General features: G+C 37.9%; 1 protein-coding gene across 1 annotated transcript in view; it reads left to right on the forward strand.

The window, feature by feature from the left end:
- The window catches only part of OPHN1 (oligophrenin 1), a 293,249-nt gene that overhangs the window by 200,783 nt on the left and 70,841 nt on the right, over positions 1 to 21,625 (forward strand). Inside the window, exons 16-18 of the mRNA XM_036271467.1 lie at positions 12,304 to 12,388; positions 17,726 to 17,784; positions 18,920 to 19,025. Of these exons, the coding sequence (XP_036127360.1) occupies positions 12,304 to 12,388; positions 17,726 to 17,784; positions 18,920 to 19,025 (250 nt within the window). The remainder of the gene's footprint in view (positions 1 to 12,303; positions 12,389 to 17,725; positions 17,785 to 18,919; positions 19,026 to 21,625) is intronic.

Raw genomic sequence — 21,625 nt, forward strand, 5'->3', positions numbered from 1 at the left:
CATTTTAATTTTATTTTATCAATGACTTATAGTTTTCAGTGTATACATCTTTCACCTTCTTGCTTAAATTTATTTCAAAGTATTTTATTCTTTTTGATGCAATTGTAAATAGATTGTTTTCTGAATTTCCCTGATAGTTTATTAGTGTACAGAAACACAATGTATTTCTGAATATTAATTTTGTATTCTGTGACTTCACTGAATTTATCTATTAATTTTGATAATTTTTTGGTGTATTCTTTAGGGTTTTCTATTAAATATCATGTCATCTGCAAATAGTGACAGTTTTACTTCTTCTTTCTCAATGTGGATGACTTTTATTTCTTTTTCTTGTCTGATTATTGTGGCTAGACTTCCAATATTATGTTGAATTAAAGTGGTGACAGTGGGCATCCTGATCTTAGTCTCTGGTTAAAGGTTTGTCAATCTTATTTATCTTTCCAAAGAATCAGCTCTTGGTTTCATTGATTTTTGTATTGATTTTTTAGTCTCTGTGTCATTTATTTCCACTGTGCTCTTTGTTATTTCCTTCCTTCCACTTATTCTGGGCTTTGTTGTTGTTTTTTTTGTTTCTAGCTCTTTTACTTATAGGGTTAGATTGTTTATTTGAGATTTTTTTTGCTTCTTGAGATAGATCTATAATGGTATAAATTTCCCTCTTAGGACTGCTTTCAGTGTGTCCTATAGATTGTTGGTTGTTTTGTGTTCATTTTCATTTGTTTTCTGGTAATTTAAAATTTTTTCCTTGATCTCTTTGTTAGCCCATTCATTGTTTAGTGACATGTTATTTAGCCTCCATGTCTTTGTGTGTTTTTCCATTTTTTTTTTTCTTGTGATTGATTTCTAATTTCATACCATTATGGTCAGAGAAGATGCTTGATATGATTTCATTCTTCTTAAATTTATTGAGACTTGTTTTGTGTTCTAACATGTAGTCTATGCTAGAAAATGTTTCATGTGCACTTGAGAAGAATGTATATTCTGCCAGGCCAGTGACTTTGTAGAACATCCCTCATTTTGGGTTTGTCTGATGTTTCCTCACGATGATTCATGTTATGCATTTTGGGCAGAATACCAGAGAAGTGATTTTTATCTTTCTCACTAGTATTGTATACTTTTTTGGTACTGTCTTTTATCAGGTTTGTTATCAATATTATACTTGCTTATACTAGGAATCATAACCTTTTCCTTTGTTTTCAGTACCCCAGAAAAATAGATGGATCATTGGGACTCTATTTTTGGTAGAATTTTCTCTCTGTGTTAATGTGTCTATGTGTGTGTGTGTGAGTACATATGTGTGCATGTATGTACATGCATGTGCATTAGTTCAGTGATAAGTTTATTCCTCCTATGGAAAATTATCTGTTTAAGCTTTCTATCTCTAGTGGAGGCAATCTTGGTAAAATGTCATTTAGATTTTAAAATTTATTAGCACTGAGGTCTACAAATTAGTATCTTTTGACTTTTAAAATTTCTTTTGTTTCAATAGTTTACTCATTTTTTGTGTATTTGTATTTTCTTGTATATGTCTTGTTTTTTCAATAAAGTTAGTTTATGGCTTATCTATTTCGTTAACTTTTTTCAAAAAAATGGGATTTTGATTTATTAATTAGTTTGTTCTTTTTCTATTCTCCGCTCCATTAATTTATTTTTAAAATATTTTTTTAGAATTGGTTTTTAGAGAGAGAGGAAAGGAGAGGGAGAGAGATAGAGATAGAAACATCAATATGAGAGCCAAACATTGATTGGCTGCCTCCTGCATGCCCCCTACTGGGGATCGAGCCCACAACGTGGGCATGTGCCCTGACTGGGAATCAAACTTCAACCTCTTGGTGCATGGGATGATGCTCAACCAGCTGAGTCTGACTGGCCAGGGCTCTCACATTGATGTTTCTCTCTCTTCCCTTCCCTTCCTCCCTTCTACCCTTCTCTAAAAATCAATGGAAAAAATATCCTCAGGTGAGGATTTAAAAAAATGCTAACCATTATCTGAGCATTCAGCAAATCATAACCTTTTTGCTGGTGGATGGTTTTCCTTTCAATTTGTGAAAAAAATGCAGTATCTCTGAAGGGCAATAAAACAAAGCACAATAAAACAAAGTATGCCTGTATATCTGTAAGAAGGACCTTATTGATTTTGTTATTTATGTCTCGTATATCCTAACTTGTTGTTTGTTTACTCGATCTGTTGTGTAATGAAAATGGTATGTTAAAGTCTCTTATTATTAGTGTTTCTACTTGTATGTCCTGTGTTTTTGCATTATAACATTGGTTGCTATGTTATTTTATACACAAATATTTACAGCTGTTCTATTTTCATTTCGAATATGGCTTTTAGCATTAAAAACTATCCTTTATCTCATTTAATGCTTTTTTTGGTATTGAAATCTACTTTGTCAGGTATTGATTCCATTTGTCTGGTAGATCTTTGCTCATTCCTTAATTTTCCTTTTGCTTCACTTTCCTTTGTCCACTCACTCTGCAAAGGCTGTTTATTCCTTATGTTTTCCCTTCATCTTTTCTAGAAGTTATCTTTCAAAGACTGCCTTTTGAAGACCGCTTGAAACACACTTCCCCAAATGCTCGGATTTACCCTATTTTTCAATAAGATTACACTTTGTGTAGACTTTGTCTTTTGGTTGCTGGTTTTAGATTAATTTTAGGCCTCTAGTCCTCTCTTCTCATGAATGAACTTTTCCCAGCATTGCTGTTGCAAAGGTTAGTGAAGGGAGAATATGAGTGATAGCTCACTAGGATTTGCTGAGATTTTTTCCCTACTTACAACAAATTAGGAATTTAGGTGTCTTTTGTGGAGGTCATGGCTTTGTGTACTTTTATGTTTTTCTGGTGGTTCTGTATTGTTTTAGCAAAGATGTGTAAGGAGGTTTAGATTTACATGGCCACCACTATCTCGACATAAGCACTTTCCATAGGATTAAAATGCTTTTCAAGTATTTTAATGACTATATAATATTATGATAGCTAAAAGAACCAAAATTTATCAGATAATTTTCTTCTTGTTGAGCATTTCACTTGTTTATGGATGGGTTAATTTCAATGTATTCTTTGGATAGATTTGCCAAAGTAGAATTATTGACTCAAAGTTATAAATATTATTAATAATCTTGATATGATTTGAATTCAGGGAGAATCAGTAAGCCACAGATGCATTTATTTTAAGCTGCTGAGTAATGTAGCCTCTGCCCCTTTTCCAGGAAGCTCCTCTCTCTCCTACTTACATAGCATGAACCAGGTCTGAAATAGCTGGGAGGCACCTGTGTGACTATTTCTGGTATTTATGGCCAGCTTCTCTGCTGATTGATGGAACTATGCACCATTACTAGTTATTAAATATTCAATATTCAGAGGTCGAACACTGCCTTAGTCTATAACATTTATTATTCTATGGATGGTCTTTTCTCCCCATTCACTTACAAGGCACTTTGTGTCTGTGACGCAATATATTATGAAATCTTTTGTCACTGAACATTTCTCGTTGCTCAACTGCAGCAGGCTATGCAGCCTCTCTAGAGTACTATCTCAAATCCCTTGGAGCATTGGCTTTCAGCAGCTATTTCCTGATTATGGAATCGACTTTCAAACTCTGTAGGTTTTCTCCTGTCTTAGCGTTTAAAACTAAATGTATGACATAGCTCTTCGCTGCGGCAACCAAATACTCTTTCTTATTTCTAATGGCATTTCCTGCTTTTACTTTTCAGTTGCAGTTGACATTCAATATTATTTTGTATTAATTTCAGGTGTACAGCATAGTGGTTAGACAGTCATATACTTTACAAAGCACCCCTGCCTCATATTTGCAGTACTCACCTGGCCCCATACAGAATTATTACAGTATTACTGACTTTATTCCCTATGCTGTGCTTTACATCCTTGTGACTATTCTGTAACTACCAATGCACCTCTTAATTTTCAATTGTGACACACATGTCTTATATACAGCAATAACAGAAGAACAGTTGACCTTTCAGCTATCCTTTAGGCTGATGAGATAACTGGATTTTGTAACTGAAGAAGGGGGTGAGCAAGAGCCTAAAGTACAGCTGTCAAGACTGTTACTCGGTGAAACCGATCAATCCTCACATTAGTCATTACTGCCTCCGTGATTTGTGCCACAGCCTGATGGGTTCATTGCTGCCTACACTTTCTGTTAGTCACTTCGTTTTCTTCCTCTCACTTGATCAGTTTTATTAACTGCAAGTAATCAAAACTGATCTTACTGTTTGTGCAGCCAGAACTTTCACAGTAGTATATTACTGACATTTCTTGATTACATTGGATGCTTTGACATGATGCATGTACATTACAGGAGCAGCTGTAGCTTTCTTGCTATTTGGGGGTTTTATTTATTTATGTTTTGCCTCTAAATGTAAGGAAAAGACCATTGTGCCCTCATTTGGAGTGGTGGTTACAACTTTGACAATATATTTATGTGATTAATTTTACTCCCAGTCTTATTATATATCACATTACATGACAGGAAACCAACATCACTCTAGAATCATCTTTGAGAAGCTGTAATTTAAAAAAAAAAAATTCCAGACCTTATCCTGGACCCAGTGAATCAACCTCTTGTCTTGGGATCCAAGGATCTGAATTTTACAAAGCTCCCCAAATGACTCTCATGCGGTTTGGCACCTGTCTGCTCACTTGGGGATGTATGGTTTCAGCACAGCTCTCAAGTGGTCATCTCTGCGCCAGTTTCTAGAACTTGCCAGCCTTGTAATATATCTGTAGTGTGCTCCAGGGTGCATTCAAAGCTTTATTTCCTTTACGTTCAGAAAGTCATTCACTAACTAAGAGCCTACAAACATTTACTTGTGTTTTTAATGAATTGCTTGTTAGTTATTTTTTTAAACCTTTAACTCTCCCATTTGTTTGAAATTGAATATAGAGTTTGGTTGTGAAATAGGGATCTAATTTATTTTTTTCCCACAGTTAATTTTCTAAGCTCCATTTATTGAACATTTTTTCTTTTTTTCCCACAATTTATAATGATGATTTTATTGTATATTAAGTTCTTATGTTTACCATGATCATCGTTTTCTGAGCTTTTCATTTTTTCCATTGGTCTGACCACTCTTGTATCAGTACGACTAGCATTACTAATCATTATCTTATCAAGTAGCACAAATTTCCCCAATTACTCTTTTTAAAAATTGTTATTTTTGCTAGTTTATTGTTCCATGTCAACTTTAGAAATATTTTATCATGTTCCAGAAAACATAAGTTCGTTGGCATTTTGACATGAATTGTATTAATCTAAAACTCAAGTGGAATCAAGTTGACAAATTTTCAATATTTAGCCTTTATATTTAGAATCACAGTATTTTTCATTTATGCATTTTCTTTTTATGTTTCATACTTTTCTTTAGAAAAGTCCTAAAGAAGTATGGATATTTATTCTTAGGTTTGATTATATAAGTAGCACACACAGAGTACCGTAGTTTTTTTCCTGTTAAGTTTTTGAACTGATTGTTGCTAGTATATAGGATGTTTATGATTTATGTATCTTTATTTTCTGACTAGAGATTTTAAACAAGCTTTCTTGTGAATTTTAACAAATTTTTAATTGTTTATCCTGTTAGGTAGGCAATTATATCATAGATAAATAATGATCAATCTATCTCCTTTCTAACATGAACTTGCAATTTCTTATTTAATAACATTAACTTTTCTGTTTCTGTTTCTTGTTTAATTCCATTAGATAGCCCAGTAATGAACACCCTTGCAATTCCTTGAAGTCACCAGGAGAGTTTAAGAAACAATCAAGACTCACCTCCAGAGATTCTGATGTAATTCATGTAGGCTGGAGCCTGGGCATTGTCATTTTTAAAAGCTTCCCAGATGTTTCTAGGAGAGTCATTATTCTAGACACTCCGACTTGATGATAAGTAATAGTGGTGAAAGCAGGATTCCTATCTGGCTTCAGGTCTTGAGCTTCTAGTGTTTCTCCATTACTTGTGATATCAACTGATTATTTGAGACAGTTTCAGTGATGCTGGTGGCAGCTCCTATTGGCTTATGAGACCTGATTGTACACATCTTTTCCCAACTTCAAGATTATTAACATCGTGTTGATGGCTTAATCGGCTCCATACTGTGGAAATTGGCAAATGTTACAAATCAAGTCTTTTCTCCTCCCTGAGCCAACATATTCATTAATCATTTACCAGCACACCACTATAGATCTTTATTGGGTTAAAGAAGATCCTTCTAGTACTAGGTTAAGAATGATTTTTATCTTTATTACTATTTGAATGTCACTGTAGTCACCTTCAATCATACTGACAACTTCTATCAGCAGAGTTTTAAAACCTTCCTCACAGTAAATGTTTGTTTTTTTTTCCCCCAAGGGAGATGCCTGTGTTTTGATTCTTCAGAGTATTTTTCTTCTTTTGAGCTACATTAAGTTTTCCTAGACCTAAAAACATTTTAGTTTGTTTTGTCTGTTACATCATAGACAAGCAGGAGTTATGTTTGGGTTTGTAAGATATCAATGTGAGTTCTTGCCCAAAACTTTCAGGTCCAAATGGATAAAAAGGGAAAAAAAAAATTTCTCCAGCAAAGACTACTGTGGTGAATCACGGATTCAGAAGGTATTGTGTTTGGGTGGAAAAGAACAGTTTGGTCACCAACCTAGAGGGAAAGATAGACTGCATGTTCTTCAGATAATCCCCTATGAATACTGTCTTGTCATGAAGACATGTATAAGAATTAGGTTGTATAAAGCTGGAATTGACATTCTCTGATAAGTAATTGGAATGTAGAAATCATAATGTTTTAAGTTACATGCAGCCCCATGTGCTTTACAATCAAGTGAGGTGAAATTGGGGTGGATGACCTCACTTGATGGTAAATCAAAGGAATCTAAATAGGACAGACACACAGCTATATTGATGGCCACTCTACTCCCACTGAGAATGAAACAGGCCTTGGGCGGGGCCAAGATTTTATACAAATAAGGCTGCAGTGTGCTTCAGAACATAACGATTTCTAATTTTTATAGGAGAATATCTTTTTCATTCTAACAATTAAAATGTTGATTCCTGTAGCCAGGATTCCATTTCCTTTTCCTGTTGCAAAGCATGAAGTCTGTCTCTTATATGCCAGACACTGTTCTGGGAGAAAAGGGTCATGTAGGTGCATGGAGAAATGCAGTAAACCTTGGGGGCATCACCGTGGTGGCTTCTCTGCCAGCATGCAGAGTGTAAGAGCTACGGGGTTGTGGCTACCTCCATGTGTATTTTCATGTATGGAAGCAAAGTGTCATTGTGAGATCAAGGCCATCACAGACAGCTCTCACTAGGGCAATGCCCAGTGGAGCTGTGGGGGCAGAGCTGTCACCATGTCTCCAGACTAGTAGAACCATCTGTATGCAATTCTAGCCTGGGAGAGCCCCAGGCACTGAACTCTAACCCAGGGGAGCTGCAGAGTGGGCGGTGCCCAACAAAGCCATGGGATTGGGGCCACCCAGAGCCTTGGGAACAGATCCATAACCCCAGTGTGTCCAGAGGCGGGGTTCCCACCCCAGTGGGCCTTGAGCTTTTAGACTTCCTGTTTCTGGGTCTGGTGTTTTCTGTTTAAGCAGGTTATTAATTATTGATTCAATTTCTTTAGTAGATACCAGCCTACTTAGATTTTTTATTTCTTTTGTGTGTTTGAACTTTGATAGAATGTGTCTCTGGAGGAATTGGTTCATTTGATCAAGGTTGTCTAGTTTATAGGCAGAGAGGTCTTCATAATATCCCTTTATTTTCTCTTCAGTGTACGTGGGGTCAGGCATGATTGTCACACTTTCGTTTCTCATATTAGTAATTTGTTTCTTCTCTTTTTCTTTCTTAATTAACGTGGCTAAAGGTTTATTAATTTTCTTGATGTTTTCAAAGAACCATCTTTTAGTTTTGTTTATTTTCTTTATTGATTTCCTGTTTTCAGTTTCATGGATATCTGCTCTAATATTTCTTTACTTCTGCTTTCTTTGCATTTTATTTGTTCTTCTTTTTGTAGTTTCATAAGGTGGAAGTTTTGAGTACTGATTTTAGTTCTTCCTACTTGTCTAATATATGTACTCAATGCTACATATTTCCCTCTGCATATTGCTTTTACTGCACCCACACATTTTTATAAGTTGTGTTTTTTTATTTCTCTTGAGATTTCCTTTTTTTTTTTTTTTGACTCACATGCTGTTTATAAGTATGTTGTGTAATCTCCAAGTATTTTGTGTTTATTTTTTCCAGATATCTTACTGTTATTACTTTCTAGTTTAATTTCATTGTAATCTGAGGGAAGATTGTGCATGATTTCTATCCTTTACATTTGTTAAGATGCATTTTATGGCTCAAAATGTGGTCTACCTTGATAAAATGTTCCATATGGACTTGAGACGAGTGTGCATACTGCTGTGTTGGATAAAGTAGTCTCTCAATGTCAATTAGATCCAGGTTACTGATGGTTCAATTCAGTCAGATTATATCCTTTCTGGTTTTCTGCCTGGTGGATCTGTCAATTACTGATAGAGGGGTGTTGAAGTCTCTCGCAACAATAGCTGATTCATGTCCTTGCAGTTCTATCAGTTTTTGTCTCACGTATTTTGATGGTTTGTTGTTAATTATATACCTGGTAAAGATTGTTATGTCATCTTAAAGAATTACTCTTTTTATGTAATGGCTTTCTTTATCCATGATACTTCTTCTTGATCTTAAGTCTGCTTTGTTTGAAATAAATAGAGCTACTCCTGCTTTGTTTTGATTAGTGTTAGCACGGCATATTTTTTCTATTCCCTTTATTTTTAATCTATAACTGGCTTTACATTTAAAGTGGATTTCTTGTAGACAATATACAACTGAGTCTTGTTTTTTTTTTTTTTAATACACTCTGACAGTCAATGTCTTTTAATCAGTATGTTTATGTCATTGACATTTTAAGTGATGATTGTTGTAATTGGATTAAAATCTATTATGTCTTTTATTATTTTGTATTCATTGTTCTTATTCTTTCTTTCTCTTATTTTCTTCTACTCTTTTCTTCCTTCTCTGGGTTTAATTGAGTATTTTATACAACTTCATTTTTTTCTTCTGTTAGCATATCAATTATACTTAATTTTTTTTTCTTTATTGATTTTATAGAGAGAGGAAGGGAGAGAGAAGATAGAAATATCGATGAGAGGGAACATCAATTGGCTGCCTCCTGCATGCCCCCCACTGGGGATCAGGCCCACAACCTGGGCATGTGCCCTGATTGGGAATCAAACCGGCGACCTCTTGGTGCATGGGTCAATGCTCAACTCCTGAGCCACACCGGCCAGGCTCAGTTATATTTATTTGTGAAACATTTTTTAGCGGTTGCCCTTCCATTTGCAACATACTTTTACAACTTATTCAAGTTCTGTTTTAAGTAACACTGTACCACTACACAAGTAGTATTAGTACCTTATAACAGAGTACTTGTAATTTTTATCTTTAATCCCTTAAACCATTGTCATCCATTTCCCTTATCTATAAGCTATAATCACTGCATTGTTGCTGTTATTTTGAACTTTTACCTGTTAGATCAATTAAGAATGGAGAATTAAAAGGTTTTATTTACCATCATTTATTCCTCTTCTCATACTCTTCTTCATGTAGTTGTGAGTTTGACCTATAGCTTCCTCTACAAGGAATCTTTGTTGTTTTATCCTCACCCGAAGACATTTTTCCATTTTTTGTTTAGATAGAGTGGGAGGGAGAGAGAGAGAGAAAAGAAGAGAAACATCGATGTGAAAGGGACACATCAAGTGGCTGCCACCCACATGACCCAAACAGGGCTGGGGACAAACCGCAACCGAAGTACGTGCCCTTAGCGGGAACTGAACCTGGGTCTCTCCGCAGGCCGACACTCTAACCCCTGAACCAAACCAGCCAGGGCTGAAGAACTTCTTTTAATGTCTTTTGCAAGGCTGGTCTACTGGTGACAAATTTCCTCAAGTTTGTTTAAATGAGAATGTATTTCTCCTTTACTGTTTTATTTTATTTGAAATTTATCTTTATTGTTGAGAGTATTACAGATATCCCTCTTTTTCCCCCATTGGCCCCCTCCTCCCCACTCCCCCTCCCACCTTCACCACACTATTGTCTGTGTCCATGAGTTATGCATATATGCAAATAAGTTCTTTGGTTAATCTCTTTCCATCCCTCTTCCCTCTGAGGTTCGTCAGTCTGTTCCATGTTTTCATGCCTGTGTTTCTATTTTATTCATCACTCTCTTGTGCTCATTAGATTTCACATATAAGTGAGATCATGTGATACTTGTTTTTCTTTGACTGGTTCATTTAGCTTAGTAAAAGGTACAAAACTCAGGCTGGTCTTCTTTTCTTTGAACACTTTATATATTTTACTCCACTCTCTTGTTTGTGTGGTTTCTGAAGAGAAGTATGATATAATTCTTATCATTGCTCCTCCTTTGGTAAGGTGTTTTATTATTCTGGCTTCTACCAAGACCTTTTCTTTTTTTATATTTAGTTTAAATATGTTATGCCTAGGTGTAGATGTTTTGGTATGTATTCTGCTTGGTGTTTTCTGAGCTTCTTGAATCTGTGGTTTGTTGTTTATTACTAGTTTTGGGAAATTCTCACTTATTATTCCTTCAGATATTTCTACTGTTCCTTTTTCTATTTCTTCTTCTGGTATTCCCATTACATGTATGCTGTATCTTTTGTTATTGTCCTAAGGTTCTTGGATATTCGTTTTTTTCTCTCTTTACATTTTAGATTTGGAAGTTTCTATTGACATTTCTTCAAGCTCAATGGTTATTTTCTCAGCTGTGTTTAGTCCATTAATGAGCCCAGCAAAGGATTTCTTCATTTCTGTTGTGGTGTTTTTGATTTTAGAATTTCCCTTTGGTTCTTTGTTATAGCTTCTATCTGTCTGCTTACACTATTCATCTCTTCTTTTATATTACTCACATCATCCATTATAGACCTTAGCATTTTAATCATAATTGTTTGAAATTCCCAATCTGATAATTCCAATATCTCTGCCATATCTGAGTCTTATTCTGAGGTTTACTGTGTCTCTTCAAATTGTGTGTTTTTTGTTTTTAGTATTTCTTAAAAGGTATCTGTTTTTTAGTATCTTGCAATTTTTTATTGCAAGCCAGACATGATGTAAGGGGTAAAGGGAACTGAGGTAAACAGACCTTTAATGTGATATTTTGTTTATCTGGCTAGAGTTTAGCCTGTGTTAATTGTTTTCTGTATTTATAGGTCACAGGTGAAATTTACCTCCGGTGTCCTTGTTTTTATTTCCCCTGTTGTCTTTGGTTTTCCCTAGAGACTTCTTAAATATTATCTGAGAAGCATAGTTATTTTAGTCATATTTCCATGTTATTATCCAGGAGGCCTTTGGATGTGGTGGTAAGATGTCAGGAGAGGGGTAACATTCTACAGTCCTGTAATTACATCTTAGTCTTTAAAGAGCCTTTGCCCCGGCCTGTGACCTTCGCAAGCACTTCTCAGTTTTATTTTGGTTTTCCTTCTTAGAAGAGACAGGAAGGCAGTCTGTAGTTGGGAATTTCCCTTTCCCTAGGTCATTTAAGCTGTGGTAAAACCCCAGCACACAGCAGTCTGGTAAAATAGTTTCTCTTGCGGATGAGTCTGGTTAAGAAGAATGAAATGCTCTGTGCGTATTTTTTAAAAGGCAACTTTTTCTCTCCTCCTCTCAGAAGCACAGAAACATGAGGGATTTTTCTCAGATCTTCACTGTGAGAATCTTATAGGGCTCCTGGAGGTAAAACGAAAGTGTGGGGTCCCCTCCTAGGATGGGCCCCTGTAGAATGTTTCATTTTCAAACTTGTCTACACCAAGCCTCTAGCAATCATCAGTTGCAGATTAGGTTTTTCTAACCCTGTACATGCTCCCAAGGGGTATTTTGCTCCTGGGCTTCTACTCCAGTAAATTTTGATTCTCTGTATCTGCCTGTCTATCTCTTCAGTTTTGGGGACAGTATTTGCCTTATGTATGACCTCAGTCCTCTGATTGATCTAAGAGGAGTTTATTTTCTATTTGTTACACTTTTTCTTGTTGTGTGAATGGGACAAATGATCTCCAAGCTTCTTACATGCCTGACTGAAATCAATGCAAGGGAATGTTTGAGACATCAAATGCATTTTTGTTGTAAAGTTTTTATCTCTTAAAAACTGATTAGAGTAACTCTCTTTTAATTAACACACTTTATTTTTATTTTAAAGGAGTAAAAGGTAAGACCTTGGAACATTAACATTTTTTTCTCATTTTCTTTTCTCAAATAGATCCTAAATGCCCAGGAGATGTTGATTTTCATAATAGTGACTGGGACATTAAGACAATCACCAGCTCCTTGAAATTCTACCTGAGGTATGCCTGATGTGATTTGGGACTTTGCTTTGCATAGTTGATGAAAGTTATTTAGATGCAGATTGCGGTTAATGTGGTCCCAGTCTCAGGACAGTGGATCAGATTGCTAAAGAAAAAGTGAGTGAAAAGAATTTCTGTGAAAGAAGAACGTGTATCAGAAAACATTGTTTTAAGTCTGGGAATTTAAGCAAGGGAAGCACCAAAATAATAGAATTGTTATTGTAAAATGCCTTTTTAGGGGGAAATGATTTTATTTTAATTATTTTATTGAATTTATTGGGGTGACATTGGTGAGTAAAATTCTATAGGCTTCAGATGTCCAGTTCTATAGCACATTGTCTGTGTACTATATTGTGTGTTCACCACCCAAGTCAAGTCTCCTTCCATCACCATTTATCCCACCTTCACCTTCTTCTATCTCCCTCCCCCTTTCCCTCTGCAATAACCATGCTGTTGTCTGTGCTTTTTTTAAGGGAAAATTATTTTAAAAGTCATGCCCTTAAAATTTAAGTTTTGCCATTTTGCACCAATAGTGATGTCACTATGGGCTCACTAGTAAAATCAGAATTCTTAACATGTTTTGGTAGATAATAACCATTTTGAAACATTAAATTGTATTTGCACAAATATAATCTGTGTGTTTGTGCATGGGCCTCCTATCTCATGCTTTAATTGGTATAATGGGGAAAAAAACCCCAATAAAATAAAGCCATAAAAAGGTTGGAATTAAGTGAAGCGGCAGCACTAGGGAAAAATGTTTATTCCCCAGCAAATTTGTGGATTCACAATGATAATAAATACAGCGTTCTGTTTATTGGCATGAATTTATATTACGCAAAAATATTTGTTATGTGCTAAAATATCTTTTCAGTTATTGTACTTTTTAGTAAGATAGATACTTAAGATCTGGGAAATAGCATTAATTGAAAATACATTGGGTCCCAGATATTGCTGTTAAATGACCTTCTGCTGTGGCATCATCCTAGAACTTTAGATGAACATGAATGCTCTTTCCAGGAGTGTTTCTCTTGCATCTGCCAAATAAAAAAAGATACTGTTATTGGAGGGCTTATGCTGTGCTTGGCAGTGTTCTGCTTGCTTGCACTGACAATATTGTCTTTTCTCACAATAACCTTATGTATAGTAGGTAGCACTAATACTCATTTTACAGACGAGGAAATTGAAGTACACCCCCTTCCCTATTAAGTAATGTCCATGGTCACACCTCATAGTATTTGAACCTAACTATCTCTGACTTGTGAGGCCATTGGTCTTGGAGCACCTTCTTCCCTTATTTCTTACTGCCAGGGACTGTGGCTTTCTTGGAGTTGCTTGGGTAATTTATTATTTATTATTTTCTAATCTGCGCTGTGCATACTTTCAGGAGACTTGCGATGATACGAATAGTGAGATTAAATGATTCCATCTGTAGCTTCCGTCAAAGGAATCAATTTTTTTGTTGATCCTCACCCAGGGATAATTTTCCACTGATGATATTTTAGATAAAGTGGAAGGGAGGAAGGGAGGGGGGGGAGAGAGAGAGAGAGAGAGAAAGAGAGAGAGAGAGAGATGTAAGAGAGCCACATCAACTGGTTGCATCCCACACGATGCTAACTGGGGCCGGGGATCAAACCTACAACTCAGGTTCGTGCCATTGACCGGGAATCGAACCCACAACCCTTCAATCCGCAGACTGGTGCTCCAACTGCTGAGCCAAACAGGCAAGGGCAAGGAATCATTTTTTTCAGAATTTTTTTTGTATAGCTTAAGTTTCATCCCACCTTTTTTCTAGCTCATCCCTCAATAAACAGTGTGGCCCTTTTGAAAGATGGGAAAATCAAACCTGAGAGTGTGAGTGGGTAGTACTCCCAAAAAGAGATATTAGTCTTTAAGACTCTTAATTACGTACCTTTAATATGCACCAGTCAACACCCTTAAGATTTCTCAAAATATCAGTACTTTCAGAGTGGGCTTCCTCCATCTGTTCTAGGTACCTAACTCACCCCTTATCTCCAACATTTCCAGAAAAATACTCTAAAAACGATCCCTTCTCCTTCCTGCATCTTTAACCCCATGCCTTCTTTCACTCACTCAACCCACCATTCACTGTCACTCAATAAACATGTCCGAGTGCCCACTCTAAGTCTAGGCAGTGGGCATACATATCTGTGACTAGATATGGTCCCTGACCTTAAAACGGTCATAGAACCATGAGGTAAGCAGACAAAAGACAAATGATTGTACAAAGACATCCAAGTATGATAAGTACTCCGAAGGAAAGATGTTAGTGATACTGTAAGGGCAAGTAGCAGGAAGACCTGATTTATTCTGGTTGTTTGAAGTGAGGTTTGAATTATAAGTTGGAGTCAACTGTGGGAGGCTGTTCCACATAGAGAGAACTCAACATGCAAAGCCCTGCAGTAGGAGGGAGGGAGGAAGACCCCTTCAAGAAACTCCATGTACCTGTATAGTGGAGTATAGAGACAGAGGGAGATATGTAGGGGTCGGATCATGCTCGGCCTTATAGGACTTTGTAAGGATTGGGGTCTGGATTTTTCTAAAAAGGAATGTGAATATACAGGCATGGATGAAAGTAGGTTTACAGCTGTGAGTATGTGAAACAGAGTGTATTCTTGTATTATTATTTATTAATTATTGTATTAGTTTCCATACGAAGAACTACCTGCTTTGGCCAACTGATGTATTGAAAGAATTTAAGCAGGAAATTACATGATGAGATTTGTATTTTGAAAAAACAACAACAAAAAACTAGAGATTATATGAGAGGGAGTCAATTGGATATTAGGATGGGGAATGGGGAGATAAAACAATAACTTGTATGTTTTTGGCCTAAACAACCACATGATGGTCATACCTTTACTGATTTGGGAAATACAAGAAAAATACTAGATTTGTGGTAACAAGTTAGGTCTTGGATATGTCAAAGTTGGATGTCTTTGAAGACATCAGGACAAGATCTTAAACAGGCAGTTGGATATATGAAAAACATAGAGGAATGAAACTCAGTGAAGAGTTCTAGGCTGGAGATAAAAAATTGAGAATCATTGACAGTGGAGAAGATAATTGGAGGCAGGAGCTTAGAGGACCTAGTAGGAAGGAGACTTCACCCACTTCCAAACTGAACTTCAGTAGAGGAAGTAATATACTCCCCCTTCACCCCCGGTCTTGACTTATCTCCCAGTTTGCTGTTGAACAAATTGCACTCTGACTCCTACCTTCCCTGCTGCACTGAGGCTGCAGGCACAAGGTCACCGGCGACTCCTCAGTGCTAAACACAATGGACAATGGTCAGTCTTTACCTTATCTCACCTCTTTGTATCATTTGAAGCTGTTTACAAGCCCTTTTTGAAACTTTCTCCCCTTTTGGCTGTATCACTTGCTTTTGGAGTTTCTCCCACCTCTTAGACTGTTCTCAGTAGTTCCATTCATTCATGAGCTTTCTATCTGCTGTTTCCAGGGCCCTCCTCTCTTTTTACTGTAATGGAGGGATGGAAAACTTAGATCCCCACACGAGCCAGGACATGAAAATGAGTGTGAAATAGACTACTTTCCTATTAAACATCCTGCACATGGAACTTTTATTTGTATAGCAATCCCTTGTTTATATATAATCAGCAGGATTCTTGATGTCCACAAGTAACCATATGGGCCCGATGTAGCTATATCTTTCCATTTTTAAAATAGGCATAAATATGGATTTTTTATGTGAAATATTTCAATTTTTTATGTTCTGATGACTGAGTCAATTCCATTTCTTTTTTTATGCACTATTTTGGACAAATAAATAGCCATCTCTCCTTGAGCAGTTGTATCTGTTCTATGGTTGTAACCATCCTCCTGGGTTGATGATTTTTATATGTACTTCTCAGGTCCAGAAGTTTACTCCATCCATCTTTCTAAAAGACATTTCTCTCTGGCTATCCCAGTGGTCCCTCTGGCTTAGTATCTCCTCTTCCCCCTGAATCGATTTCTATTCTACCCATTCACCTAAACTACATTACTCTCTTCCTCACCAACATACCCAATCACTGGATTTCTATCTGTGCTGTCTTTCAGTAACTCTCCTCACCTCTTTTTCCTGTCCCTAATGCCACCATTGTCTAAAATCCTCATTTTAGGATATTTTTCAATTGATTTTCAGATAGAGTGGGAGGGAAGGAAGGAAGGAGAGAGAGAAAGCAAGAGAAACATCGATGTGAGAGAGACACATCAATTGGTTGCCTCCTGCATGACCCCAACCAGGGCCGGGGATCGAATCACAACCTGGTATGTCCCCTTGACCAGAATCGAACCTGAGACTCTTTGGTCCACAGGCTGAAACTTTAATTGCTGAACCAAACTGGCCAGGGTCCTAATGCCACTATTTTTATTTAGGCCTTTATTATCTCTCACCTGGATTACTACAGTAATAACAGTGGCAAGCAGTATGGCAGAGTGATTAAGAGCATGGACTCGAGGCAGACTGCCCCGTTTGCACTTACTAGCTGTATGGTCTTGGATGAATTATTTAACTTCTTTGAATGTCAGTTTCCTCATCTGTAAAATGGAGATATTAAGAATATGTGCTTTATAAGGCTGACATGAGGATGAAATGAGTAAATGTATGTAAATTACTTAGAACAGTAAAGAGTTTGCTATTATCATCATCATTATTATTATTAGTGAACTACTTTCCTCCTCTGAGTCATCCACCATCTCCCTTTATTTTATCATCACACTTGTCCTGTTGCATTGCAAATTTTGTTTATGATGCTCTCCTCAATTAGACTATTAGCTCCTTGGTGGTTTGGACTATGTCATATTTATCTCTGGATCCCCAGTACTTGTCACAGTGCCAGACACAAATAGGTGCTAAGTCAATTATTATAATTTTTACTAAATAAACCTATTTGAGTCTCAGTTTCCTCCTCTATTTAATGGGGATTTGAATAACTGCTACACCACACAGGATCTTTGGAAGGATCAAATGGGGAGACAGATGTGAAAGCCACCAAGCAACTATCAAACTGTAAAGACTTCATAGTAGCACTCAGAGTGGGTCCGCTTGGAATTCTGCAAGATTGGTTTGTGACTCTTTTCATTTTGGGGAGTGAATTGAAGACCTTGCTCAGGGTCTTAGATCATACTTTCACAGGCCTTCTGTTGACTCATTAGCAAATAGGATTCCTCTGACAAAGTTTCAGGTGAGGAGAAAAATGTGTGTAATCACACAAAACCGCAGGACTCAGAAACTTCAGCCTTGCTACCCATGGAACTGAGAATCTGAGGCCTGGCTACTCCCTTCCCAAAGGAACTTACAGTCTTCATTAATTTCAGGAATCTTTCTGAACCTGTCATGACCTATAGACTACATAAAGAGCTGGTCTCTGCTGCCAGTAAGTATTTATGTTACTAGTTAATTGTGTTGTCCTGGTTTCTTAATATTTATAGCAATAAGCTTAGAAAACTGCTTGAGGGGAAAAAAACAAACCCAAAACATACAGATTTTTTTTATCCACTGCCCAATGAAAGTATCCTCGCTTATTGTCTAACTCAAGTGTTGTATTGTTTTTTCATAAGTCGATGCTAGTTGAGGGGGTTGGAGAAAACGAGCGAACTTGAGGGATGTGACAGGTGCGAGGACTTTATTGATCGACTGTGCCTCTTCCGTCAGAACCAGAGCATCGCTCACACTGCCAGGGGACAGCACAGTAGTTCTCTACACTTGCTGTTTCGGGGCGTGTCCAGCACTTTGAATGCTTTTCAACTGTGTTGTGAATCATTACTCCTAAGCTGTTAGCGCTGGCGTCACATTTTCTAGATGTTAAAACTGCAGGCCAGGGTGGAGAGGCGCATGGGAATAAGGCATATAGAATCACCCCAAAAGCTGGCAGCTGAAGAAGCAGTAAACATTTGGCTGAGGCCCCTGCATGAGTATCTCTGCCTACTTCGACATGACCCTTCTCCTGCATTGTGCCCTGCGTGGTGTGCAAGGAAAAGCCTCAGGGGACTTGTCCTCATAATGAATGTTCGCGGAGGCAAGATACCTTGGATCTGTCCTCTGAGCCCTCTTAGTGATTTTCTTAGGAACCCAGAGGCAGGAGCATACCTGCCAGTACCACGAGGATGGTGGGTGGGCAAGGGTTTCCATCTGGAAATTGACATATTAGGGAGTGACCGTCTGTACCCAGAATTCTGACTGCCTCTGAGACAGTCTTGTGTTCTCATCTTTCTCCTCTCTGATCTAATTTCTTCGACTTTCGAGGCCTGCTTCCTTGTTTTTATTTCTCTCTCTTTTTTTTTTTTTTGCCTTTTGGTCTTTGCCTTCCCCTCTCTTTGTCCCCGCGTCTTTGTGTCCTAGTATATTTTAGCATTGCATTTCTGTGCCTGTTTATCTCTGTCTCTTTTCCTCTCTCTGACACTCTGTCTCTTATTGTTTATCTTTGCACGTGCACATGTGTATGTATATGAGAGTTTGCTTGATCCAATCGCCCAGAAGGCAAAACTCTCTCTGTCTCTGTTCTCTCTCAGAATCTGACAACCTGGATTACCGGCTGGGAGCTATTCACTCCTTGGTATATAAGCTACCAGAAAAGAACCGAGAGATGTTGGAAATTCTTATAAGACACTTGGTCAAGTAAGTAACTTCTGGGGTTTCAGGAAGCAGTCATAGGAAAGGACTGGCCCACGTGAGAGCACTACAAAGAAACTGCCTGTCACCTCCAAGTCCAGCCCTCAGCTGCTTAACCCTGGGCACGCCAAGTGCTCTGTAAGGATGGCTGCTTTGCCTGGACCTTTGACTACCCTCCCGGAGTCATCTTGCATCTCATTTGAGGGGTTGTCTCAGTCGAGGGGTAGCACCAGGCAGACTGGGCTGAATACAGGCCCTATTCTCAGATAAACCTGGTTTAGAATTCCAACTCTACCACTTAAGTAGCTGGAAAATGGTAGGCAAACCTCTCTTTGCCTGTTTGGCCATCTCTGCAATGACAACAGTATTGCCTACCATGCAGCAGGATTGTTGTGTGGATGTGAATGAACACGGGCAAACTGCATGGCACAGAGGAAGTCTTCAAGACATGGGAGTTATTGGTAAGATTGTAGTCAACTTTGTGCTTGGGTGTGGAAGGCCAGAACAGATGGCAGCATCCCAGAGAACAGGCCTGGTGATGGGATCGAAGATGGGTGGGTGTATAGGACACGGGTGCCCCGCGCGGTGCTTCCTGGCCAGAGGGCTCAACAATCTGAATAAAGCTGAATTTACTTGGCTTATAAAGGGCCAGTTGCTGCCTCGTTGGCAGCAGTATGGTGCAGCAGAACGCACTCTGTCCAAGAGTCAGTGAACCTGGATTCTAGTTTAGTTCTGCAACTAGCTTTCTTGATGATCATGGGCAGGCCACTTTCTAGGCCACTCTTGGTATATTAAACAGTAAAGAAATGAGACAACAAGCTTAGAAAAAAATTATGTATTTTAAGTGTAGGTAACAAAGTAAAGCTATCCACACATTCACAGACATGCAGTGATGCTATACTTTAACCTCATTTGGACAGGATCTCAAATACCGAGAACTCAGGCCCTTGGTGGAGAAGAGGCTCCAGGCTAAGTGGCCCTCTTGACCTCCCTCTGTGATAAGTCCTGATCACTCTGCATCATTGGACCCCGGCTTCCCAGTGATATAATGAAATATCTCTTAGATCTTATTCAGCTCTGAGATTTTACATTTTAAAATCATTATTATAGACACTAATGTATGTAAATAGACAGAATTAATAAGACGATGGCTTTTATATTTATTGCCACTGTTTGCAATTTGGGCTAAAAGAGACCATTAAGAGATGTTTTCTTTTGAAAAAGTTGTTTGTGATAATCTCAGTCAAAATACAAAAATCAGCACACATGTCATTTGCATGTTAATTTGAAGTTGTCCTGGGGGAAATAGACTGTGTTCAAGTTCTAGCTGTGTTGTGAATTTGCTGTGTGACCTTAAGAAAGCTCCACCTACTCTCTGGGCCTCAGTTTGTTCATCTATAACATGAGGGGACTGGACTAGCTAATCTCAAATGGTTCTTCCAGCTCTGATTTCCAAAGAGTCTCAGTATGTGACAGGAGCCAAGGGCCTGGCTGAGGATTCTCCTGTTAGCGATGGGTGAGCCACACCTTCCTCCGTTCACCCAAAGGTGGGCCACCTGCCTTACTGCAAGCATCTTGGTCCTTCACATCCCTAGAACAAAATGAGCAGGAGACAACACGAATACACAGGACACAGAAATAGAAAGATAAATACCCTGAAAAAAAAAAAAAAAAGAAAAAGAAAAACTGCTCAAGGTGACTCATAATAAGAAAAAAAAAAATGTCAATGAAACCTAAACTGAAATACCATCTATTGGCAAACCCTAAGGCTTTACTGTGTTCTCTGTTGGTGAGTCTTTGGGGCAGCCGGTACTGTAGGATGCTGCTGGTGTTGATGCAATACAGACCTAGAGGAGGGGAATACAGTCGTAACTAACGAATCTACACATTGTTACCCTTTGAGCCAGCAATCTCACTCCCACGTGCCTACTCTGAAGACACCTCCACAAACACCAAACAACATGTGCATGAGGTTCATCACTGCAGCATAATAAAAAAAAAAGCCTTTCTTTATTGATTATTTTTAGAGAGAGAAGAAGGGGGGAGAGAGAGAGAGAGAAAGAGAGAGAGAGAGAGAGAGAGAGAGAGAAACATGGATGAGGGAGAACATCGATTGGCTGCCTCCTGCATGCCCCCCACTGGGGATCGGGCCCACAACCTGGGCATGTGCCCTGACCAGGAATTGAACCAGCAACCTCTTGGTGCTTGGTTCAATGCTCAACCACTGAGCCACACCGGCCGGGCTGCAGCATAATTTTTAATAGCAAAAGATTGCAAACGATACAAATGTTCAATAATAGGGGACTCGTTGAGTCAATAATGCTATATTCAACCAGTGTGGTATTATAAAGTCATTAAAAAGAATGGAAAGAATAACCTATGGACTTTGTTTTTGTAGTGATTTCCAGGATATGTTATAAATTTCCAGCATATAAACAGACAACAAAACAAACAACCCAAGGTGTAAAACAGGGTGTATAATATGCTACCTTTCTTGTAAGAAAAAAGAGGGAAATAGAGTATGTAAGAATGTAAACACATATTTTCTTACTTTTGTCAAATGAAGCACAGTAGGATAAATGAAAGAACGAATGACTCAGAATGCT

This window comes from Molossus molossus, unplaced genomic scaffold (genome assembly GCF_014108415.1).
Source record: "Molossus molossus isolate mMolMol1 unplaced genomic scaffold, mMolMol1.p scaffold_m16_p_2, whole genome shotgun sequence".
Classification (NCBI taxonomy): Eukaryota; Metazoa; Chordata; class Mammalia; order Chiroptera; family Molossidae; genus Molossus; species Molossus molossus.